Source organism: Syngnathus leptorhynchus, chromosome 16, assembly GCF_054491065.1.
Source record: "Syngnathus leptorhynchus isolate UIUO chromosome 16, UIUO_Slep, whole genome shotgun sequence".
NCBI classification, from domain to species: domain Eukaryota; kingdom Metazoa; phylum Chordata; class Actinopteri; order Syngnathiformes; family Syngnathidae; genus Syngnathus; species Syngnathus leptorhynchus.
Genome location: NC_141210.1, coordinates 6,541,873 through 6,568,433, shown reverse-complemented (window position 1 = coordinate 6,568,433; position 26,561 = coordinate 6,541,873). Strand labels below are relative to the sequence as shown.

The 26,561-nt window shown below is 39.4% G+C and overlaps 1 protein-coding gene across 3 annotated transcripts in view; it reads left to right on the top strand.

Annotated features, from left to right (window-relative positions):
- cacna1ha (calcium channel, voltage-dependent, T type, alpha 1H subunit a) overlaps positions 1-26,561 on the top strand; it is a 60,034-nt gene that overhangs the window by 2,027 nt on the left and 31,446 nt on the right. For 2 of the 3 annotated variants that reach the window (XM_085933798.1, XM_085933800.1), the window contains exon 2: positions 18,015-18,427. In XM_085933798.1, the coding sequence (XP_085789924.1) occupies positions 18,039-18,427 (389 nt within the window). In that variant the 5' untranslated portion in view covers positions 18,015-18,038. Of the gene's footprint in view, positions 1-16,648; positions 16,933-18,014; positions 18,428-26,561 lie in introns of those variants that run through there. The other variant, XM_085933799.1, reaches the window with a different exon arrangement.

The window sequence follows — 26,561 nt, the reverse complement described above, 5'->3', positions numbered from 1 at the left end:
TCATCTGTCTTAATTTCTGCAATTTGTATTATTTTTTTTAATTTTTTTTTACTGATGGTCTATTACAAAAATTTTTCTGCCACACCCTTTGCATAAATTGAACAAATTCACTGCTGATTGGGTGATAGACTGAACCACTTGACTGAAAGAGCAAGGCAAGGACAAATAACTCCTGTAATATATATAAAAAAAAAAAACACTATCTAGTGATTTTGATTGCAAAGTCTTTGTTTTAAATATACAGAAATAATTAAATGCATGGGAAATTGTGGAAACAATTTGATGCACAGATTATACATTGATATGATTTTCAGTCCTAATGGCCCTCTGTGGAAGACAGAAACGATGTGGCATGCAATGAAAATGAGTTTGACACCATAAAGGTACATTACTGTAAAATAATGAACCAAATGAATTCACCATGAATAATGTTGCATCATCGCTAGCGAGAAATGTTCTTAAATGCAATGGGAAGAATGACAGTTGTCGAACTACAACACCCATAATTCTCAATATCCAAACATTTGATTTCTTCATTGTACCACATTGATAGCCTTTCTACTCCATTCAGTTATTAGCTTCCTTGATAAAGATAATTGAATGTAGTTTGAGTCTCACTGCAGAAAGTTAAGTTGTCACATGAATAATCCATCATTTTCTATTTGTGTTTGTACACACCTCTGTTTTTCTGTAAGTGTCAGACATGTCAGTGTATCCTGCTGTCACGCAGCACTATGCGTCCCCTCTGCGTGTGTTGCTGCCCAAGCAACTTACTAAGGATCGTTTCAAAGAAATAGACGTGGCCACATGCACACATATACAGTATTAATGGGTAATATTGAAAGGGCGACTAGGCTGGGTGAAGAAAACTCACTCGAGCACAGCCACAAATTGCCCCATGTGGCGACGAGAGCCAAGATTTGTACCCGTAAGATTTGACTGTGTTGAAGATGTTTTCTGAAAAAGAATGACCAAAGTGCTCATTGTGGAAAATGGGCATAGTAGTGCAACTCTGTTACATCACGCATCAAGTTGAAAATAAACAAATGGCCCCATGTAAGAAGATAACGCCATCTCCAAGTAGTCTATACCAGATTAGAAGACCATGTTGACCATATATGGAAATTACATTGTTCTACCTTGTCATTCACAATAAACAAGGCTAAAAGTTAAAATGACAGATTATCTGACGGCATGTAGCAATTCCACATTTTTCCCCCTACATGTATCTGTACTGTTTAAAATTTCGTGGTAAGATTTGCATTCTATCCATTGCAGATCTTTTTCAGATTTCATATAAATTATTCAAAAATACTCCTTTAATGCACAGTTGCTTACAAGGAGATAAGCACCTTATTAGATCATTTATTTTTATGAGGCGCCTTGAAATAAACAGAATCAGATGACAATCATAAGCCCCAAAATAAAAAAAATAAAAAAAACATTTTTACAGCAGATCTCTATTTTGAAATATTTATTTATTTATTATAGTCCCCAAACTTATATATATATATATATATATATATATATATATATATATATATATATATATATATATATATATATATATATATATATATATATATATATATATATATATATATATATAATATATATTCATTTAGCTTCAACAAATCAATAACTGGATTGTTTTTTTTCATCCAAATTCTTCTTGTGCTGGCTGTTATCCTTCCCCCATCTGATCAATGGCTTTCCCTGTCCCATGCTTCATTTTGACCTCTCCCATTCCCATCCCCCTCTTTTCCAGCACCTTCCAGCTAATCCTTTCCCTGCCTCCCATCTGTACCTTTTTTGGTTACATTCTTGTCATCCTCTCATCCCCCTACTGATGAGATATTGCCTCCTCTCCTGTTCCCTGTGTCCCCATTCCTTTTCATTCCACCATGTCCTCCTCCTCCACTACCACCTTCTTTGCCTTGCCAAATGTGTGTCACCCTTCAAACTTTACTGCCAACATTACAACCCCACGCTCCACCTCCAAATGTCTTCATGACACATCACTCCTTTTCAGCATCTCGTCATATAATTCCTCGACATTGTACCCCAAATGCAACATTTTGCCTTTGCATTCAAAAAATTCACACGTCTAATTTTATCGGGTAATTTATCGATTTTCATAATGCCGTACTCGACATGTGAAAACACATGGAAGACGATGTTAAGGCCTCAGTCGTGACCTTCAGAAATCCGTGCACCGATGAAAATGACTCTACATGTTCATTATGCATTCATCACGGTCATTTTTTTTTTTTATGTCACAGAGCACATATTGATTTTATACCTGGAAGCCACGAGAAGATGCTTAAACATAGACACTAAAAGAGCATGGAAGCATCCACATGCAGAAGAAATGTTTGTCCAATATTTATGTCTTTACAATTTGAGCATTAAGCATGAAGGTGAGAAAATATTATGCAAGAAATATAGCTAGATGACTAACCGCTCATGGGAGAATACAGTAACTCTGTAATACTTGCAAAGAGGCAATGAGTAAACACACTTGGGAGCATTTGGAAACCTTAGTGTGTAATCTTGCTATTCCCCAGGGTTTCTTCTGGCTGGACACGTTTGGAAAGCCTGGTGAACTCGAGAGGAGATTTAGCTAGGTAGAGGAATATGTAAGACCCACAGGTGCATTTGTGGTTTGTGTGTTGGCCTTATTAAAAAAAAAAAAAAAAAAAAAAAAAAAGGAGTTCGGTGAAGCGCCAGATCGAGATCGCCACATTTTTTTTTTTTTTTTTTTTTACCAAATTCTTAACTCTGTTCCTCTCAGAGTACTCTGGGTTCCCAAAGGCCCATCAGCCCAGAACATAATGTTTCAGTTTAGTCTACTGCTCAAATTATTGCTTTAGATTTTTAGGGGAGATCATAAAAAACACTCCAGTCAAGGAAGTTATGTAGACTTGACTGATTTTTAGAATTTTTTTAATGTGAACTCTATATTGAAATATTTTTGCTGGTGTATTTTCTAGACTGTTTAGGAATATCAAGGGTTTGTGTTTCTGAGAAAGAACTGCACGTATGGTCATAAACACTTTTGTTGGCTTTCTTCCATCATCTTACCAGAAATATTTTGAATGAATATTTAATGATACTACACCACTCCCATTATTATTTTGTGGCAGGTCCACAAAGGTTAAGGGTATATTTCTGTGGGAACATAAGTTTTATTTTTTTGTGTGGGGCTCTTCTATCCCTTCCAAGAAATTTCTATTTGAAATATAAAAGTACAATATGATCTAGTATATATATTTTTTCCCTAATAGTTGTAATTCGCCACAATATCTCAAGGTACAGTACTTTGAGAAGATATATTCTAATGCTCCCATGCTAGAGAGCAAATTTTTCCACAAATCTCTTTAACCTCCTTCAACCCAGAGATGATGGCGAGAGGGGGAATGTTCCCGGGTCAAAAAAAGAAAAAATGAGGTGCCATTTTTAAAAAAAAGTTTCATCAAGGAGAGTGAATAGAGAGAAAAAATGGATTGGAAGGAGAAGAGCTTATTTGTATTAGCATGACTGGGTCATTAAGGTCAACCTGGATTACTGGTGATGGTTGATTCAAAATGTAAAATCTCAAACAATAATTATCAGCTTCACCAAACTTTTTGACCGTTTTTGGTCTCCATAGGGTGATGCCTTTTCCATTAGACTACTGCAACACCACAAATACACCAAATGTGACCATTAGATACCACAGCAGCTCTATTTTCTGCGGTTTGCCTTTTAGAAGTCCTTAGTCCTTGGTCAACCCGCTGAGAGGAAACCATGTTTCGACTAATGAGCTCAATCTTCTGTATATGTGTTTGTGTCTGACTACTGAGTAAGCCCAGTATGAAAAAAAAAAAAAACAGGTGATAAATTCCCCAATAAAACTTTAATGAACAGATGAAATGAGTCAGGTAAACACAGCTACAATGACTCTGCATAATTGTCCGATCGTGGCCGCAAAGAGCCAAACAAAATATCATCGATTTAAAGCTGGCGTCTGAGCAAAGGGAGATGCAATTTCATATGGAGATCCATTAGTATGCATATCTGTGTGTATTTCGAAGAAAATAGGAAAAAAAAAAATATGGGGTGGGGTGGGGAAACAGTATTCATTAATATGGCTCCACTACCATTAGCCTGAGTGCTTTCGTGTCGCCCAGACAACAGGGTCACCGTTTATGAACACGGCAACCACTGATGTCAGTGTAGTAAAGTAGCTCCCAAAGTCCCACTTGGCTAAAGTAAAGGCTCTCTTCCATAAATGCAGACATTTAGGCAGGGCAACCTGTGGGGCGGGATACGAGAGGTTTTCTCAACCACCAATCAATAGTGAGAAAGAATGGCTGGGTGAGCGAGCGAGTGTCTGAAATGAGAAAGAGAAAGAGAGAGAGAGAGAGAGAGAGAGAGAGAGAGAGAGAGAGAGAGAGTCTTCCCTTGTGAGGAGTTCTTTCCTGTTACAATTTGGCCGATTTTCATAACCTTGATGTTATTAACTGTTCCATTAGGGCACAGCTGACCGAAAAGTGCTCGAGATGTTTTTCGGATTAAGTTTGCATTTACCGTAACTTGACTCAAATTGGTTTGTAAAGTGGAAAAGAAAAAGGGATCCATTATCAATAGTTGATTTGTGGAAATGGCTGGAGAACATTAAAGATGTCCTTCCATTCCCCCCCTGAGAATTGGATAAGATTGACTGATGAATACAAATGGGAAATATAATAGCATCTCCGTGTATCAAATTTCCATTCATTCTGGTGTAATGTTGGAAAGTTACACTTTAAACTAAACTCAACCAATTTTTACTGTCATGCTCAATGTTAATAACTGAATATGTGACATTTATTTTTGTCACATTTTTTGTGATTATAGTCAGAAAAGCAAATCAACACTCCGCCGGAACTTTGGCACTTTGCACAAGCTGGAGAAAAGATCACTTGCAAATGAATGGCTCCCTTATCTGCTATTTCTTACATTGACATTGTCTGCAAATGGTCCCGAGCTAGGCACTCTGTTAGCTGGTCTTAGGGGAAACATAAGAGATGGCAATTTAAGATAATATATTCTGAATATGGGACACATACACTGGTGTACAGAACAATATCATTTCTGGCTATACCACTACAATGCAAAAAATAAATAAATACAGATGTGTGGATTCACGGTGAGCACTTTGACTCGGATTATTATTTTTTTATTTTTGATGATTAATTGGTTGCACCGGTGGTCCATTTGTGTCACCCAACCACGCACAATATATCCACTGATATTGTCCAGGGTGTCATTCGACTCTCACCCAACGTAAACCAAAATGGCGCCAGCACACCCATGACACTAATGAGCATCATGACAAGAAAAAAAAAAAAAGATGGATGTAAACTCCTGGCGCTACTAATTGCCAGTTTGTCCCTGGTTGTCTTCACATTCCGTAATTATTGTCAACTGATGGTATAAATTGTAAACATTGGATAGGTTATGTTTAGCATTGACAGTAATCGAGTTAGTTATGCTCATTACGACTCACAGAGGATCAGTGTGGATTTATTTCACAAAGTAAGCTTAGATGTGTGGATGACACAACGGATTGGATTTTTCACCGTCAGAACAAAATCTTTTGATCTTTTGTCATGGTGGGTCATGTGAGCGGTGACCTTTGTGAACTGAACGCTTTTGCTTTATTGTTCCTTTGGATTCATCTCGGAATGACTGTCTGTCTTGCTGCCGTGGGTCGAAATATAACCATCCACTCCTCGCAAAGTGCGTGGTTATGCTGGCAAACAGCGCAGTCTGGTCGCCATGGCAACAAAGTCAGCCTTCTCTCTCTCTCTCTCTCTCTCTCTCTCTCTCTCTCTCTCTCTCTCTCTCTCTCTCTCTCTCTCTCCCGTCCTTCCTCTTGACTTCTTTTCCATGTGATCGTTCGGAATATAATGTTGCTTGCAAACCACCTCAACGCGATCACACGCTCAACCTTGAGTGTGCCGCTTTGCTTGACTGACATCACAACTTGCATCTTGTATGTAAAGAAAGATATCAGCCTCATTTTCTCCTCTTTAAACATCAGTAATAGCTTTAAAATGCAACCTTCCAATACAGTCTCTCCTGTGGCTTAGTTAAACAACATTCCTGCCTTCATCCCTGCAGCGTGAATCGTTCTGTGCAAAATTAACAATCTACCAACAGATGCCACGGAACTCATTTTCCATCTATTTGATATGATATGACATCCTCCTGTCATGTTGCTCTGTCACTATGATCAATGGATGAGATGTTTCCGAATGGGCTGTACAAGAGTGACACATGTACCCTTTCAAGTTTTGTTTGCACAGTAATAAACATGTGGTGGGTTGTGTAAAAAAAAACAAAAAAAAAAACAACATTCAATCCATGTTTAGTTTATGTGCATCTGGTTTGTCATGTTTAAAATGCTGCAAATGCCAGAAGAGGTCTGGGACAAGATGTGCAAGGAAGTGGGTATTATTAGCCAAAAGGGGGCCAAGTGAGTCCACTCATTCACAAGCAGTGCAGTAAAAATACTGTTTATCATGGATTTGGCAAGCATGGCCGGTGTTGGCAACGTACATCTTTGTGAGGTAAAGCAGACAAGCCTGTTATAGCGCCCAGCTGATGCTTCACGTCTTTGTCTTGCAGTGTTACTCATACAACCCATGCGGGGGTTCATTCTTGGCACTAAAATTGCTCTTCACACCTCAAACCTGTTGGGGATATAGCGAGGTGGGTGGAGATTAAATGCGGTGAAGGAATCAGGCGGAAGAGCAGAAGCCACCCCGGTTAGCATACGCTGAGTTATGCTACTAGCTTATTTGCTATAAAGTTGATTTGAAAGCAAAAGTTGTAGTCTCAGAAAATCTCAGAAGTGAAGGATTTTAATTACCGTATTTTCCCGACTACAAGGCACACTTTATTTCAACTTCAGATGCAACAAATGACTTTATAATCACAAAATAATGATCCATAGTCTTTTTGATTCTTGATTCATAGTCTTCAGCGGGCCATTTATGATTGATTTCATGACACGATGCGTCGGGTCAGTTTAAATTTAGGAATTTGGTCCATATATATATATAAGGCGCACCGAACTATAAGGCGCACTGACGGATTTTGAGAAAGTTTTCGGTTTTTAGGTGCGCCTTATAGTCCGGAAAATACGGTAAGTCTTTGGCCTACTGCAACTAAAAGGCAGAAATATTTCTCGAAGCTCCTACAAATGTAAACTGTGATGACAAGATTGGACAGAAACACCAACCATACCTTGACTTATTGAATAGTTAGCGGCCGTGTGTGTATAGCGTATGTTTGAGCGTGTTTACGTGTGTGGACATTCTTGTGTGTAAAAAAAGGACCTTCATTTATATTCATTAGGGGGCATAGACTGTGTTGGAACCTCATGAATTAAACATTCAGCCAATATGCAGAACCGAGTTGTGTTAGTCTGGGTCAGATAATTTGACTGACTGAACAACAAAAATTAATTGATTTTTGGTAGCCGATAAAATTAATGTTAGGATTTCGATGTTGACAAAGACTCTTTACACTTTGTTTTTTGGTGCCCGGTTTTAGTTGGCATTACTGAAAGTAAAAAAAAAACATCAAGAGAAATTTAATTTCTTTATTTATCCACTAGACTACACTAAATAAATCAACATGCGTATATTATATATTTAGCATGAGGTTGAATAATCCTGTTACAATTTTGCTCATTTCATATTTTGTCAAGTCGCCTGATCTTCTGTTAAACTTGTCTTTCCCGCTTACATTCTTACATTTGTTATTTTCCCCATAAGAGACTTTTACGATATGTAAGTTAATATAGAAAAAATAAAAAATTTATACACCTAGACCACAGGGAGCAACTTCAGTCTTTCTGATACACTGAACTGTTTGAATTTTGTAGCTGACTAATGACACTTATGTAAGGGAAGGCCCGGTTGCATAACACGTCACAGTCGGTCGGCAGCGAGAACAAAGAACAGATATCCTGGTTTCATGACAGTCCAATATGAAGATATTGTCATAGAATGGAGCTTAGATTGGCCGGCTAACAAACCTGTGACTTTAAATCAAAAAAACTATATGTGTAGATTTAAATTTTAGTCGATGAATGCAAGCCAGGATCTGTTATCTAAACTTGTCATGTAAATGTACAAAAATGATTGACAACATTTTAGAATGCAAAGTGATATGACCAATAGCGATTAGCAATTCATTTTTAGGAAGGTTTTAATTACAAATTTCCCACCAAGGTCATTTTTTTTATTCAAATGTCTCTCTCTGGACCAAAATGGTGCAGAGTAATCATCAACATAAAGCAACCCCTTCCCCCAAGTTGGAGACTGATTACTTCATCAATAATCTACACACGGAGTTGACCTTTGACCCCAGAGTATGCATACACGGAAATTTTTGTTATTGTCGAATTAACTCAATCTTTTTTGATCAAGTGGTTGCACAAAATACAAAAATCATCCAATTCACACGCAAATAACAGATCGAAATTATTGAGTTGCGTGCATCCACCCCGCTGAGGTTCCTGCAGCTCGCATCCATTTTCAGATCCTATACCGTGCAATCAGATGCACAGTCACACACTTCAATTAGTGAGATTTAAGTAATCTGAGGGAGTGATGTGTCAAGGTAAGGCAAATGCTTCCCGCTAGATTTTATTATCCCTCTGTACCGAGGATAGTTTTTACACACACAATAAACCTTTAATTTAATTATCCAGTAAAGCAGGAATATACTCTTCCACTAACATGGACCATTAACTACAGTTCATTTATTATTGACAGCTGATTGACTGTGTCTTTAAAGGCCTACAATGTAACCAGAGGCCACAGGGTTCGATAACAGGTCGTTTTGAAATGCTGTTTAAGTAACGGAAAGCAATAGAAAGCAAAGAAGTCAACGGCTCATTTGATTAAATCCAATAAAAATAACTCCACCATCCCTCAAATCCTTAATCACAACTATCAAGATGCAAATTCAGTTCTCGACTTGAAACTAATTCAGTGTAAAAGGCCTCAACTTCGAGATGTCACTTTGCTCCTTGCATGGAACATACCTGAGCGGAATTTTGACAAGAAAAGACACAGTCCGACAGTTATTGTAAATCTTGAGCTTCCCTCTCATCCTCTGACTCATCATCCTTAGTTGCCAGGAAGTCACACTTTTGTCTTGACATACTTTTTGACACTTTGCCTCCATTGCTCTTTTGTTCTTACCTTTTCATTCCCTTTGGCTTTATTACAAACATTTGTTCCATTTCGGGAGGGAAGGGGTCTTTTTTATTCTGGCAAACATGCTTGTTAAGTGAACTGAAGACTCTAAAATGTCCATATAGAAGTATAAAAAGTCTGCACAACCCTGTGAATGTTTTCTGTCTATCTGTCCTGCGATTGGCTAATGACCAGATCACAATGCGTGACCTAAGTCAGCTGGGAGTAATATAGAAAAATAAATGGATCTATAAATTCATCCTAGCAATATAGTGTGTTTTGAGCCTACCCTGCCCTTGGGTGATTTTTCACGCCATCTGGATCAAAGTTGCTAAGCAGAATTAGCAAATGACGCACCAATTGGATTACATGGGCTGCATCACCCGCAGCATAGAGATTAGAGTAAATTAATGGTCAGGAAAATAATGGGATGTTGCAGCAAATTTAATTTAGGGCAGAAGAGTAGTCCGACATTTACATATAGTGTTTACATTTTTAATGCACACTCTACTAGCTCACTAAAACTGAAGCAGCCTCCTCTTGGTGGATCACAATGACAGTTTTTTTTTATTTTTTTTTTATACCATGAATTAAAAAAGTAATTAATCTATTGGTTCTATAATTTCTAAATAAATGAAGGCGTAAACATTTTTCAGAAGTCCAAGTTTGTCTTTACAAAAGTATGAACAGCAATGCTTAAAAGTTTGCCATTTGAAGGTACCTCATTTAAAATAAATAAATAAAAGGTAACTAATTGGATTCTTCTTCTTGTTTGTTTTGGCTATTGATCGCACGGGTTGCTCTCATTTCAAACCCTCTAATCCTTTCTTTGTTACTTCCACTCTAAAGCTGTCCTGGGTCTTCTCACTTGTGGGTTCTTTTGCGGTTACAAACTGTTCCGCTTTTAAGATCTTATCCCTCATCTAATGCGACTAAAACATCCTCCAAAGTTCAATGATTCAAAGCGACTGACAATTGGTGAAGCATCTTTGTTAAGTGCTCCTAAGTACACCAGCAAGCTCTAGTGTGCTCCCAACCTCCTACCTTCCTCCTACTTCCTTCCTTGCTTTCCTTCCGTCTGGGGATCTTGTTTGATCTCTGATATGACAGCAGCTGCACCGTGTAGCTACTCCACACAAGCTCATAAATTGACTGACAAGCGCTAGTTGCCTTCACACAGGCTCACAAACATCGCTTAAAGAGCGCTAAGGAATGCAAGTTGTCGGCTGGCCCTTTAGCCAGTTGAGGAAGTGAAGACAGTATAAATAACCCTTTAAGTGCATGCAAAGTCAAGGACAATTTTCAGACCACAGGCTGGCACCACTTAAAAAAAACAGTCTTGTCTGTGAGATTTCTTACCAGGATTATTTTCCCCCCCCGTCCGTACCCACTAATGTGCCCCACAGTCTACAACTGTGACCCAGGTGGTCGTGAATGGAAGTCCATCATTAAAGTGTCCTTGAGCGAGATGCTGAAATTGCCGAATGTTGATGTGCTCGTGTTCCCTCAGGTTGCGATGGAGTCATTTGCAACTTTATTGTTTTATAGCCCTGATAAATGAATAGAATGAAAATCCAGGTACAGCTTTCCGTAGCATTTTCAATTTAATCATGAAAATTTACATAGAGAACTCAATATAAATGATTCATTCTCAAAAATAATCATGTCCAATTTTGGATTGTATTGATAGAATGTCTTATAATAATTCTAGTAGCTAATTGTTAGGAGACCCACATTTGAGGTTGTGAGTTAAAATCTTAGCACACAAATCGTGCACCCAGATTAGAGAATGGATTCAATCTGTTCCTAGACGCAGCTCTCCGATTGGGCAGATGAATGCGATGGCGATTATCATTGGATGTCGTGTAGGTCAAGTGACCCAGCTCCGCCGACTGTGTGAGATTGTGTTTTTGCATGTGACTTGGTAAAGTATGAACATGTTATTCTGTCAAGCCTTGTATTGAGATTAGAGGACAACGTCGGACAGTAATCCTTTCTTGATGAACATATGTTTTAATCCCCCAAACCTGTTTAATACTACACGTGTCAAAACAGATCTGTCGATCAACTGATTTATGGGATATGAATTTGAATAAAACCGAAAAGGATTTGAGGTGGCATTGGAAGATTAACCATGAGACGAGAACGGTACATGAACCGCTCTGGATTTAGAGACTCAGAGGTCAGCGAAGGAGTGGGCTGATTTGAAAGCACATCCGATGAAATGGTAATTCACCATGTGGCTGTCCGGAGACTTTTCAAACCACTGCTCTGGTGCGTTCATGTCTCACTGTCTCATTAGTTTGAAGCTTTCAAGTGAGCAATGTCACCAGCAAACTTGTTAGGACTCACAAACTCATGCATTAGAAGTAAAATACTTCAGACCACAGTCTTCAGTATAATCCAATAGTTGTGTCGTGTGGTCCGAGGGGTACTATTAAAATATTGTTAAAATGATCAGTAAATTGATTTCTATAATAATTCAGAAGATATTATTTTTTGCCATGGTGTTGCAATGCAAGGCTACTATTTGCTCAAATACACCAAAAATTGCTTTCCACCATCTGCGTTACCATTTAGACCTGCTTTTAGGTAGTCTAAATTTGATTAAAATGATCATCAAGTTGAGCCTTTTTTTTTTTACAACAAGCAGTTTGTGCATTTTTTTCCGAGTTATTTTAAACAACACATTCATTGCTCCATCTATTTTCAGTTTATCCTGTCTAGGGTCACAGGTCAGCCAAAGCCAATCCCAACTGACTTTCGGCAGGAGACAAAATAAACCTGCAAGTGGTCTCCCATCAATCATAGGCCACATATGGACAAATGACTGTCAATGAAATAAACAAATGTAAAAATACATAAAAAAAATAGAGAAAAATATATCTATTAAAAAAAAATATATATATATATATATATATTTTTTAAATATAGAAGTGAGTCGACGGACCCCAAACCAGCTAATTCCTCTTTCAGTAAACCTTTGCCAGACAAACACGCAACACCTATAGCCTGACTGGTAGCAGTGACTGGTCCAGATGGTGGGAAAGCAAGCGGGTATTACTGGATAATGTGACGGAGACGGAGGGGAGCGGGTGGGGTTTGGTGGCACACGTTGGGGCGAGAGGGTTAATGCTCTTTGATTGGAATGCACAGCTGCCCTGGCACACACACACACACACACGAGTCCATATGCACACGCATGTTGTTACACAGCTGAGTATGTGAAGACTGTGCAGACGTTTTCGGGAAGCTTGGAGAAGCTTCAAAGAGCTGCATGACTCAGCGGCGCATAGAAGCTTTTTCGTGTTCTTCTCCTGATTGTTTTAATTTATCATGTCAGCCAACTCTTGCCTTCTCTTTCACTATCATCTTATTCTGACATTATTTGAGTGCCGTTATTGTGTCCTATTTTAGCGCTCACATTTTTCAATTAAAGTGGGCTTCGTATAAAAATAAGACTGTTTTTTTTTCTTTATAGTTTACAAATTAGTGAGTCTTTAATTCTGTCAAGTGTAAAATTAAACAGCCTCATTTCATAGCTAAAAAGATAAGCAGAGCTGCATTGTTTGTACAGATCAGCATTAGCGAACAGTCTTAGCAGCATTAGCCTGGCAAAAAAATAAATGATAATAATGTTCAGATAATATTTTGCGGTAGCTGTTGCCTTTGCGTGATGAAATGCTTTCTTTCATTGACACTCTAGGGGCTCTGCTTCGTGGAGTAAAAACAAACAGCTCGCCGCGACTAACGCTCACAGTCGAGCAAGGCGGACGTGGAGACAGTCGAATGCCGGCAGGAACGCTTCAGCCAAATTTGCCCCACTGTTGCTTGCTTATTACAGCTGTGTAAGAGCTGCCGGTCCGGAAAATAGCTTGACTTTTGCGAGAAAATTGAATAAAAAGTATTGTTTCAATTATGGGGGGGGGATGCATTTTATGTCTCTTTCAAATGTAGGTCATCACATTTGAATGCACAGCCACCCGCCAAAAATAAGTTCAACTCGGAAGGAGCAATTTGAAAGCGTAATTAATATTTTAATTTAAGCAAAAGCGTCAGGCTTTTTTAGTACATGGGCTCTTGAATTTAAATGAAACCTACATCAGCTCAGTTCAACCTGAAGAGACTCATTTGAAAGCTTAATTAATTTTTTAATGTAAGCACTGCAGGAGGATCAGACTTGGGTGCTTAGAACACTGGCAGTGTTTGATCGCTTTGGAGTGAAGTCATGTGACTTTGTGTGCTTCTGATGTGAAGGAGATGTCCTCCCACTTGCTTGGTGTGGATGGACTCAAGGCCTTTCTGCCTTCAGCTCCTTCCTCTGTGACAGATACCCTGTTATCTCCAGTTACTGGCTTTGTGATAGTTAGCGATGTGTGCTGCTTCTACTGTTCAGGTTCCAGGGAAGGGTTAGTACAAAATGGACTGACCATTTCCTTCCCATTTGTTTCACGTGGCTTTTCATTTTCTGCACATAAAAGTAGCATGAAAAGGAAAAGTCTACTAGTAGAACATGAATTGTGGTTAATCAAAAGCAATTTAAATGGTGGCAGGTGACTTCCAATCAATTTTTAGTTCTGGGCTGTGCACACTTATGCAACCACCACTATTTATTTTGTATTCTTTTTTTGTTTAAGTAAGCTTTTAAATAAGCCACATTATTATTAGACATTTTTTGAAATGATATATCTCGAGCTCACGATGACAAATTGCCTTTGCACGATTCTGTTCCATACTGTGCGTAGTTATTTGAGATGATGTAACATCTTTTTGTTCCTTTGGTGTTTATGTTTGCAAAGATATTTCCCCCCTCATCTCTCTAATTAGAATGATTACATTGCTATGTTGCTGGAAACGGGGGCAGATAAGAGCGAATGAAAGAGCCCTGCTGCCTCTTTTGTTTTTCCATCTCAGTGTATTTTTTTTTGGAGCTCAATGCATATTTCAACGGCTCTGCGTACACAAACGTCACTTTCGCTTTACTGTACGTACTGTAAAAGCCTTTGCTGCTGTTGGAGGGAAGCCCTCTGAACGCCCCCTCCTTAAATACGTCAGAAAGCCTAGTAGGAAGTCTCAGATCCCCCCTGAGAGAGCGCGAGAGAGAGAGAGAGGGAGGTAGGAGGATGTGAGGGAGTGTAAATATGCATCAGAGCTGAAGGTAGAAAGAAAATGTTTAAGCGCTATTTCTGAGAGCTGTTCGGTTTGTCGTGGCCATTTTTAATGTGTGGAAGGATCGTAAAGCATTTGGATGTGATTTTCTTTTTCTTTTGTGTGTTCAGGCCCTTTTATATTTCATAAGCCCCTTCATCTCATCTTTCTTGGATCATTCATTGCTTGATTGCATGGTCCTGCAGCCCAGACCTCATTCAAATGTAAGAGGACACATATTTGTGTCTTCTTGAACCTTCTTCATCTTTCTTCGTTGCCTTCAGTCCATCCCCGCTTAGTAAGCTCCCCTGTGATGGTCACAGATGAGACACGGAGATGAGAAAAAGCAGGAAGCATGGCTGGATGATGAAAGCGTGGGAGTCAAAGTGGAAGGGAGGATACTGGATGATAGGATGTTGGGGGGGATGGGCAAAACGCTTGGCACGGCACGTGCAAGCGAGAAGGCTGACGGAAAAATATTGATTATCTGTAGACTGCGCAGGCCAATTCTTCTTCGTTTAGACGGTTGGCATTATAGACAAGAAATTCAAAAGTGATATGATCAAAACATGACTATAGGTAGACTGAAAAAAATATGTTTGTAAAAAGTGTTTTATTTGGTTTGTGTGGTCTGTTTTTGCTGAACATGTGCGTTTAATCCCGGGAGACGAGAGGTCAACAGGTGGGAGAGGAAGACAGGTGTTAGATGGGTGCGTACCTAAGGAGGTTTCATCTGTCAGTGCCTCCTCGCTTACATGTACGCACAGCTGAGAATGAACCTTTGCACCCCCACACGAAGCCCCCCCCCCAAAAGTCGCTCGCCCCATTTGACTGTTTTTTCCTCGACAAGACGTAACATCCACTTTAGCACAGGGTGACTCACAAACTGGCCCTGAATTTTATTTTAAATCATTGAGTGACGCATGGACTAAAATCAGATTGGGGGGGAAACACACAAAAAAAAGCCTTTTAGTGGTCTTGGTCTACTTTTAGTTTCTTCTGATTATTTTTTACCAGTCTCGGTTGAATTTGAGCTGAAAGTTGTTTGAAGTGTTTCCCCATGATTTTTTTTATTTATGGTGTATTATTTCCCAACTCATGAGACTTCAATATATGAATATTTTCTTTTCTTGATGTTGCATTCCAATGCATTTTGGCAAAACAGAGTTGCTATCTTTCTCTCTTTTTGGCTCTCTCTTTCTCATTTCTGCTATATGATTACTGTTCAGTTTTTCATGTTGTGGGCAGGTGTAAGTGTGACTATGTGGTGTCTGGCAGCTTCTTGAAATAGTGTCGATGGGGGGGGGGGGGGGGGGGGGGGTGCTGCCAGACAAGCTTCTGACAGCAGGGAACAAATGTCGAGCATCAAAATACCTCGACTGATTTCTATAACCGCAATTTCATGATTACAATTACAATATCCTTGAAATAATCATAAATTGTGATTCAGATGACATTGACATCTAGGGGATGAGTGGAGCCTAAGGCTATTGTTGACTTATTTAACTCGTGAAACACAAATAATCAAGCAAAGCAAAACAAATAAGATTGAGAAAGTGGATGAGTGTATTTTGAAGTGTTTTAGTTTCAAAGGAAATAGTTTACTTCAACAAAAATCTATGGCGGCTTTGTTGTCAAGCCATTAAAGAGGAGTTATTTATTGATATTTTTTCCCCAACACAAATCAATTAAATAAAAAAAAAAAATCTAAGCTACCTGTAGTTTAATTTTATTGATTAAAAAAAATATTTTGAGTGAAAAATGCCTCATCCTGGCCATTGCCTTTAACATAATCACTCAAATAAAAAAATAGCTGTAGGGATAATTCAGTGGAGTCTTCTTTGATAGAGCCAACTGAACATTTGTTTCGAAGCAGCTTATAGGCACACATTTTCGGCTTATCTGTGAGTAAACTGCAGCCAAATATATTATTGATTCCATTGCAATTATCTACCGACTCCATAGAGATTCACAACCCCCCCCCCCCCCCCCCCCCCCATGGCTTGCGCGCCCACGCCGCTCCTCCATGCTGCCTGTTTTTTTTTCCTCTTTTCCCCCCCCTTTCTATTGTGCAAGCGTGCGTGTCTCTTATTCGGCACTACATTTCCAAAGCGGGACATACACGTCACATGTTAGGGTTCCCGAATCAGGCAAGCTTTTTTTTTTTTTTTGCCCCCTCCCTTCTCATATCCTCCACGAAGCCTCAACCCAACAACCCACGCAGTCTGCGTGCGTCTCCGCTCCAGGCTGCGCCAACACACCATAGAGGATGGACGCGCGAATAGAAGGATGCGCATAGATGTTTCCATTGAAGAAACCTGCAAGACATTTTCACGTTGTGATTTTTTTTTAATATATATATAACTACGGTGGGATGAGCTTCCATCTCCGAGCACAAACAGAAGTCGGATTTTAAAAAAGCACCCAAGAGAGGAAGGAGCACAACTACAGCTCCGGGTTGCTGGGCGAGAGGCTGGGCGCGCTGGAAACAAGCAAAGTAGCGGATCATGCTTATGGGAACTTCCTATTCCGTCTCCTTAAGGTATAGTTTTGAAACACACTTTTATTTTACAGCTACCTGTCTGCAATTTAAAACTGCTTTTATACGTGTTGAGCACTTTTAATGACGGACGCTCCTTTTTCCCCACAAAGGCTGATTTTAGGATATTGATGACATTTTTATTTGATGACTTTTCAACAGCTACCATCGTGCAAATATGTGAAGATTAATATTTTTTTATACAAATCTTATCTGGAACGCTTCTCGCGCCTCCCTCCCTCCCTCCCTCCCTCCCTCCCTCCCTCCCTCTCTCTCTCTCTCTCTCTCTCTCTCTCTCTCTCTCTCTCTCTCTCTCTCTCTCTCTCTCTCTCTCTCTCTCTCTCTCTCTCTCTCTCTCTCTCTCTCTCTCTCTCTCTCTCTCTCACGTCCCTAAACAAAGGCCACCAAAGAGACAGTGAGATGTAGCGCACTTCATATGACGATCTATTTTTTCCTGTTCATTTATTTTTATTAAAATGATTTGATTTGATACAGTGATTGGGATTGGAGTCACGTTCAGTACTCTCTCTCTCTCTCTCTCTTTCTCTCTCTCTCTCTCTCTCTCTCTCTCTCTCTCTCTCTCTCTCTCTCTCTCTCTCTCATTCTCTCTCTCTCTCTCTCTCTCTCTCTTTCTGTGTCCCTCTCTGTCTCTCTTTGCGCATTTCTTGGCCACCATTGCATGGAGTGGGCTCCAAAAGCATCAGTAGACCAGAGACAGAACAGTCCATCTGTTCATCACATAGCAACGGGAAAGGGGGATGAGAAAAAAAAAATCACACTGACATTTCTCTACCACCATTTACCTTCAATTACAACGAATCATAAACGAAGCCAACCATTGTGGTTAATTAAGTGTACGATATAGCATTTATGCAAATGCATCCTTTCTCCATAAATTTGAATATTAAGCTCCAACAAGTAAAAGACCTGCATGATAAAGAAAGCATACATCTTAGCAGGATGATCTTTGGCATCCCAACGTTTTCCTCATCCTTCCAGTACCGCCCTGATTCCGTCTCCCATCAATGCGACCCCTCCCACTTTCCACCTCTCGCTAACCTCTCTCTTCTCTGACCCCCCCCTAGAGTGGCTCGGCCTGATGCTCTATCATGACTGATGGCGACGGGAGAGTGCACATTCAGCATGCAGATAGCCAAGAGGAACAGGAACAGGAGGAGATCTTGGAGGAGGTGAAATCCCACCAGAACGATGTAGAACCAGGAGGCCTCGGTGATGACGAGCGCATGGGGCACACTGCTAGCTGTAGTAGGACGAGGAGGAATGATGAAAGAGAAACTCAAGTTCAGCAGGAAGCTGAGTTGGAAGAGGATGGCGGACCGGCGCTGGATGTTCGCATCGTGGCTCCCATACGGGATCCGGACTGCGTCTCGGAGGAGGAGGAGCAGCAGGTGTACCCGGCCCTGGCCCCCATCGCCTTCTTCTGCTTAAGGCAAACCACACGGCCTCGCAACTGGTGTCTTCGTGTTGTGTGTAACCCATATCCTTTCATAACAAAGCAACGTGTGCGTGCCCGACGACCGGTAAGACCAACTTTTGTGTTCCAAGTTTGCCTTTGGTCAATTTACCGTTGTTGGCTTTGCAGCCTGAGCTGCTCCCTGAGAAGTTTGACAGGTCATTTTTATGATCTGGCTACAGTGGCGGCTCTGGTCAAATGCTTCCGGAGGTACTAAATATTATTATTATAATTATTTTATTATTTTATTTTTTCAAAGTAACATTGATTAAACTATTTTTTAATTTTCTATAAAAGTACAAGGTTTTACTTGAGTGATTTTTATTTTTTTAATTATTATTTTATATTAATTAATAATAATTATTAATATACTTGTTTTATTTTTGAATTTGTTTTAAAAAAGGAACAAATAAAAAAACTGTTCAGCACACATGAACAGTTTTTTTTTTCTTAACTTTAGAGGTTCCACTGTAGCGTCATCAATAATAAATATGTTAAAGGGTGAGACTGCACTTGCCAAAATATGCGCACGTGTACTTTTAGGAGGATTCTACTGCCATTATGCATGATGGCATCTGTTTGATGATCATTGAAGTTGATATTTTTATAATGTTGGCTCCATCTCTATGGAGTTGGCACATTTGCACGTTCTACCAGTGATTCTCTACTCTTGCTTCCTACAATATTCCAAAGAAAATGCTTACCTCAAACGTTTTTTTTTGTTTTTGTTTAAACTGAATCTCCCCACCACTAATTCGAGTACTTTTTTGGGGTTGTTTTTGATACGGAATCCTGCTATATTCTCCAGAGAGTAGACCGGGCTGAAGTAAAAATGTAAGCAAAAACTAAAGTTGGGGACTTGAGTCACTAGGGAACCCAAACGTTGCCTGCTTTTCACATTATTGCATCAGAGGAAATATCTCATTTTACTTGTTGCATTTTTTTTTGCATAGTATTTTATATTTACTATTTTATTTCAAGTCAAAAAACAGACAGATGGTCAATGTTTTACAGCACGAATGTGTTTTAACCGGCGGCAAAATGAAGTCATCCCTCATGTATATTTTACGGTGCCCCTGTGCACGTCTCTGTCTGGCAGTCGACCATTTTGTGCTTAACAATCATTCATTCTTATATTATGATGCAATGCAAAATCACATCCAATTCGCTACCTTTTATTAGCCTTCAAGTAAATACTCCGCTTGCTCATGTTTTACCGCACTGTTAGAAAAGAACATGATGTGCATCTAAATCCAAACATCAGGAAAGTAAATTGAAGACAAATTACTGCAGCATCCAGCTATTCTTGATGTAGTTCAGCGGGCGGCGTAAAAAACAAGTTGGGATGTGAGTCACCATTTATTCCCCCCCCCCCCCTTCTCATCTGACAAGATTTGACTGACATTTATCTCATATTGACTTAGTAGTTTTGTGGCAAGGCTTTTAAAATGCCGGTAGCTGTTTGTCACCGAATCTTCTATCCTCATCCGTAAAAATACTTCATGATGTTCTGCTTGTGTAATTGTTTCATCTCTGGTTTTGACTGTTCCTTTACGACCCGTGTTCGACCTGGCTTAGTTACCGATTAGAGGCTGTCTGGCCTTCTATGGCTTGTGAAACCGCCCTAACATTTAAATGACATTTAAACAACACGATAAAATGTAATGTATTTGGACATAATGAGTAGGAACAGAAACAATTATTTTTGTTTTTTGTCAGCATGGTAGTTTTTTTTTTTCATGTGAGAAGAAATGTTCTACTTGTAAATAACGGCGGCAGCATATTCTACATTGTTTTGGTATTTACTGTACATGTCAGAGAGAGAGAGAAAAAAAAAGATTTCAGTCCACCTCAATTACCTTCCTACCGTTCCAAAACACATTAAGTCAACACTAAATACCAGCTAACATCAGATGGGAGATTGCCAACAGGGAATACCCTCTTGAGATTAATATTCTCCTTTCATACGGACGCCCGGTGTCAAATGACTTATCCATTAAAACGAAAGACGAGCTCACTTAGCGAAAAGCTATTGAGGGTGAAATTGAGTGGAGTAATTTGGCAGACCCATGTGGACATTTTGGGACATCTTATTGCTAGTTATTTTATTATATATATATATATATATATATATATATATATATATATATATATATATATATATATATTTAGGTCGACTTTTTAACACAATACCGCTGTGTGTATGCAAAGTGTGCTTGCGGAGATTGATTCGGTATTTGAAAGGCATCGGTCATGCGCGACGGTAAAAACTGGTTTATAGTTGGGTACGCAATTAGCATAACGGGCATTGGAGCCGCACAGCATCTCTCATTTATCATGTTTATGATGTTGAGCATCATTGATGAAGTGCTGTGCTGGCCGACATCACATCTGAGGTGTGGCGGTCTCAGTTCAAGCTGCGATCGCATCTGCGAGCCATTCAAGTTCTTCATTTAATGGACTCTTGACTCAGTACGGTGGGTCGGTACGCATGGGGGGGGGATGCAACTTTGATCATGTTTTTTTAATTCTTTCGCCCTGAATAAAACAAGAGGGCAGCAGTTAGTTTCAAATATCTTCAAGCTAAGATGAATAAAAGTTTGACAGAGAGTGCAAGTTGTTTTTCAAGTTTGTACTGATTCAATGGAGAAGATTGAATTGATTGTGGGCAAAATACAAACAAACGTCTTGCATAAGTGGGGCAGTGACCCAATAGATCCCACTAGATGGGTAATTTGCACCCTTCAAGAGAATTTGGGGACATTTGATGGCATATTTTAAATAAATACACGTTACTGCATCACTTGTGACCTCATTTGTTGTTTAGGCTGAAAAAAAAAAAACTCTTACCAGGAAGACAAAATGGAAGATGACTGTCGTTGATTAGATCAGATTCTAGGGGTCGGACAAGGTGAATGGATTTTAACGAGCCGATTCGTCTCGTATTTATGTCTCGATTTGTCATCTCGTACTGTAAAGTCACTTAGCATGCCGAGAGGGCCTCGCGTTTCCTCCATAAATGAATACAAGTGAAAGCTGTGTAAAGGTAGAGATTTCTTGCCTATGCTGCTAAATCATTTACATGATCATATAAGAATCTGTCACAGATTTGATCAGACCTATTTGTCGTTAGGAAATTGAGCTCTAAATCAAAGTGGTTCGCATTGGATTGCTTTTCACTCTGAATTGTATTTTTATTTTTGAAAATACGTTGACCTTGAAGTCACCAGGTTGAACGTCGTCTCACGTGTCTTGGTCAAATATATTTTGGGATGTGTTTGCAGGTCTGTGTTATCAGTTGCTGTGTATTTATCCCCGCATATTGGTCTGTTTGTGTTTGATGACTCATTATATTTGGCTAGTACTTGTGCTAACAGCAGATAGGAGGTCATGAGGTGTTCATCGCTGCGGAGACGGAGCGATCTTGCCTCTCTGACGTATTAAGTGCCAGCACACGCCACACCTCCGGTTTTGTGGGCTCAATCAGAAAAAAAGTTTTAGCTCGCTTATTCCTCATGCAGTCTGCCGTCTTTGTTCGGAAACTGATTAGCTGCTGGGTTATCTTGCCAAGGTTCTTTTAAGTATTGTAATATTCTTTGTGAGTGATAGCTTTCATGTAGAAGCTATGAATATCTGGGCATTGTGAATGTAAATGCAGGAGTAAAAACGGCGTGTCAAGAATACATAGTGATGTTAATTAGATGAGAAAAATGTTCACTACTTAAAATGAGCTCATAATTATCATAACAATAAAAAAAAAAAGCTTAGCAATGCCTGCTCAAATATTAAAGTGGAGCCAATGAAGTCGAACACATTTTTTTTTTTCTCAGTGCATTTTTTTCCTCTATAATGGCAATTGAAATAATGCCGTGATTATAATTAGCATTGATGATGTCATCTGTGCTTTTTTTTTTAACATGAACAGACTCTTCAAAATAACCGTAATAAACAAAACCACATTTGACTTCGAAGACACAAATTAAAAATCATAAGTTCGCTTGTTTCACAACTGCTAAGCCAGGTTGTAGTTCATCACAGGATACATGAGTCAGTAGTATCGGAGGTGAAAGGTCAACCTTGGAGGAGCTTCTGTTTCAGGTCATAGGGTAATCTGACAAAGTCCAATATTGAGTTTCCCGGTCGCCTAAGTGCATTCATAATTGAAAATAGACAGACTTGCTATGCATATAAAGTAAAAAAGTCAACGAAAGACTATTAGTGCAATTTTGGATCCTATTTTTTTTCTCCCTCTGTGTGTTTGTTACTGATAAAATCCATGGCTGCTGTGAGAGCATCTGTAGACAGACATCTGACAAGCCACCCACCCACCCGTGAGACAAGCATCGCTTGTCACCAGCTGAAGCGTCCGTCCTGCCGACCTGATACTATCAGACAAGCCAGGTTGGCCATGTTCTGCTTTGGATTCATCCAATGGAACAAAAATCCCAATAATAACAGACTGTTACACAGCACACTAGTTTCATGGATAATGTAGCACAATGTCATTTTTCAACCGTGTCTGCTTGCTAATTCCTTTGTCTGTCATAAGTGATTTTATTGCCACGCCTCAATTTGGTACTCACTGTTGGGCCATTTTAACAATTTATTGCATTTGACTGGAAAACTGATTTGGAATGGGTGTGCAGGGCTGAAGTGGCCATTTGTGGCATCCGATGGGCTGGCGTCTTTTGGGGCATTTACTTATTTTCCTCAGAGACCGGGCTACGATTTAGAGATAGCCGCCCATAAATCCATTTCCAATTTCGACAGCAATCCATCAGGTTGACCACTGACTTGAATGAACTTTTGGTAGTTTACTTTTGGTATAGTGCTTTTTTTTTTTCAGGTGTTCCTAATATTTTGTGCAATGTCACAATAGTAGCAACAAATGACAGGCTCGACTGATGATGATGCTGCCCTCTATTGCTCTTTTATTTCATTTTTTTCTAGTGGTACCTGCTTCAAGACACAACAATTCCTCTTCCTTACACTCCCTCTCTCACTCTCCCTCCAAAAAAAGATGCATCTGGTACCGTGCGCTGGCTTTGTTTGTGTGTTCCCCCCCCCCCCCCCCCTCGGCGCCCCCCCTCATGTCTTTGTTCTTTGCTGCTGCGTGAGTGTTGACTGCAAATGCATCAAATCACTTGTGGATCTATTTTAGTGGTTGCACATAAGGGAGTAGATCAGTTATGCATGTTTACGCCCCCCCCCCTTTCAATATTGCAAGCTGCATACTGAAAACACAATATTTTTTCTTCTTCCTAACTCCCAAACTAGGGTGACTAAATACAGACAAGCTGGAAAACTGAAGTCATTTGTCATGATGCTTCTTTGTTCTTAATTAACTTGGCATGAGCTGGCAGAAGCCACGATGCATTGGGATTAAGTCTTCTCTAGGTGGATAAGAGTAATTAAGTGCTGGGGCGTCTCCAGGCGTTACACAGGTACACTTAAACATTTATACTCCCTAACTGGGGATCCTTAAATAATGAACCTAAAAGGAAGTTAATTTGTTGAGAAGAAAATGACAGTATAGTTCTGGCAGGGTCAAGGGTCATGAGCGAAACCTTGCCAGAAGCTCTTTTTTTTTTTTTTTGTACCATCAAGAGGCTGTTTAATATTCATTTATGTTTTTAGGTCACATTTCCTGTCTTAATGAGTTTTTGTGATCATTTGAATCATTTCCCCACAACAATGAATAACACAGCAGCCCTCCGCCATGTTGCCCATCACATTATTGTCTGATGGTTATTATGATAGAAATGAGTATAGAGCGAGGCAGTTTGTTATAACCCTTTTTTTTTTTTAATGTTTCAAACGCAAGATGTCAGAAGTTCTGTTGGAGTCAGCTGATGTTGCAACCCAGTATTTAAACGGGGGCACGTGTGGGAGTGGATGCAAGGATGAACACGTGTGTGAAGATCCACATCCAGGCTTGTGTGTATGTGGCGTTTGTTGGGTTGAGAGTAAGTAATGCAGAGATGGATGAATAAATAAAAGATCTGGGGGAACCCATCAGCATCCAGCACTATGTTGTCATGGCAATGCTGACAGCACACCAGTGCGAGAAGCAAAACTGCTTGAGTCTCCGACAACAATAAAAGTTCATTCCATAAATGATTATGAAATAAAAATAGCAGAGTTCCGAGGTCATACTTTCAAAATCCTCCTTAAATCTGTTTTATTTACAATATGTGAAATATAAGTGTCTTCCCTGTACCTTAAATCGGGTGGCTGTATAAAAGCTTACGCATGAGCGTCCAAGAGAAGCTTTCAGAGTGCACCAATAATGCATATTGCTGAATACTTAACCCGGTCTCCCGAGAGTTCTGAAAACTTCAGCTTTTCTTGCTTTTCCGCAGCACATGTCTCTGCTTTGTCTACAAAATGGGCCGACCTCCACGGGACCTGCACGAGTGAGTGCGTTGAGAAATGCAGATTTTGGTGTGTGTGGTTTTGTGCCAAATGAAACAAGGAGGTCTGACTTTGAGCATGACGGCTATTGATGGTGAAGAAACGCGTCTGAGGAATTTTAAAGCCCGTTCGTTCAAACAACTTCAAACGTGTGAGTGAGAGAGACAGAACTGTGAGAGCAATTGTGGGCAAGAGAGGTAGAGAGAGAAGTCTAGGACAGTTGGTTCATCTTGGTAAAGATGCTGGACTAGAAAGTCTACCTGGTTACTAGGCAACAGAACAGCGCTGGTGCGCACTGTTGCAAAGTGGTGGTGGAAGCTATCTCGAATGTGTGTAACCATGTTTCAATGAGTCAACATTTATGTTTTGTGAGATCCACAAGGGCTGTTTCAAATATTTTGCCTTTGCAAAATAAAAGGAACACAGAATAATAATAATAATAATAATAATAATAATATTAATAATAACGACCCACAACAGCCATTTCAAATATTTTGCCTTTGCAAAATAAAAGTAACACAATAATAATAATACAAAAAAAAATAAAAAAATAAAAATAATAATAATAATAATAATAAAATAGCAATATTTGACAAATGCAGTTTTTAGTAAAAAAATATATTTATCTAATTTATTGTTTGCACTCATCCGATTATACTATACAAACAAATGTAAAAAAAATCGACTTTTATTGATGTGCTCAGACGGTAACCAGTTTAGTTTGCCTGATTTCGCATCCGTCGGAGTGTGTAACTCGCACTGAACTAACAATGAACCACCCATCCGTCTGTGTCGCCGCATCGTAGTTTTTAGTTCGGTAAATTTACATTGAGTCACAATTAATCACAATTCCAGGTACTAAACAATCCCCATCGGTTTGAGATGATTTATTCCGGAGTGTTTGCACCTACCCCCTTGTATGAGTGTTATTGATGTGAAAACCAATCACTGTAGTTTGGATCGAACCTGGCATTGTTTGTGTCAACACAATCATACACACAGACAAGTGAGTCAATGTGATTGGATTCCTCTTCCACCCTGCAGTTCGTCAAATATTTAGTTAACGCCATGATATATATTTTTTTTTTTTATATGCGCCTGTGTGTGTATCTAACTCCTCTTGTTAAATGTCAGTTAGGCTTTAATGAAGAAACGCTGCTCTCAGTGGCCCCCGTCTGTTCTCTAATGGACCTCTATTAACACAGTTCATACAAATACACACACATATTGATACACCCTGCACACACACAATTACACAAATATGCACTTGAGCGAGATTAAAGAGTGTCACAAAGCAGCTGACCCAGCTCGAGTATTTGCGGGGTGCAGGATGTGATTAAAAAAAAAAAAAAAAAAAAACTACTTTGGTTCAAGTAGCTGAGGTTGGCCATTTCTAATTTGTTTGTGTGTTGAGTGTCCGCTTCACTCAACAAAATATCGTTTGAACAAAGTCACGAGAGACACGGGCGGCATAGGAACAATGCTGAAAATTTCAGCGGGGACATATGACCTATAAAAAAAAAAAAATGGCTGGTTCCCTCTTCCGTTGAGTAGATAAGACCTGCACCCAGTCGCTATGTGATGAATGACTGTATGCAGCAAGTGGGAGGGAATCCAATTCACAATTGCTATGCCTTGGTGATCTTTGCGCTCAAGTGAGTGTCATTATTATTTGTATTCTCATTATTATTGGAACACAATCTTAATCATCGGCTGAGATAAATACAGTTTTGATTCATGTCAG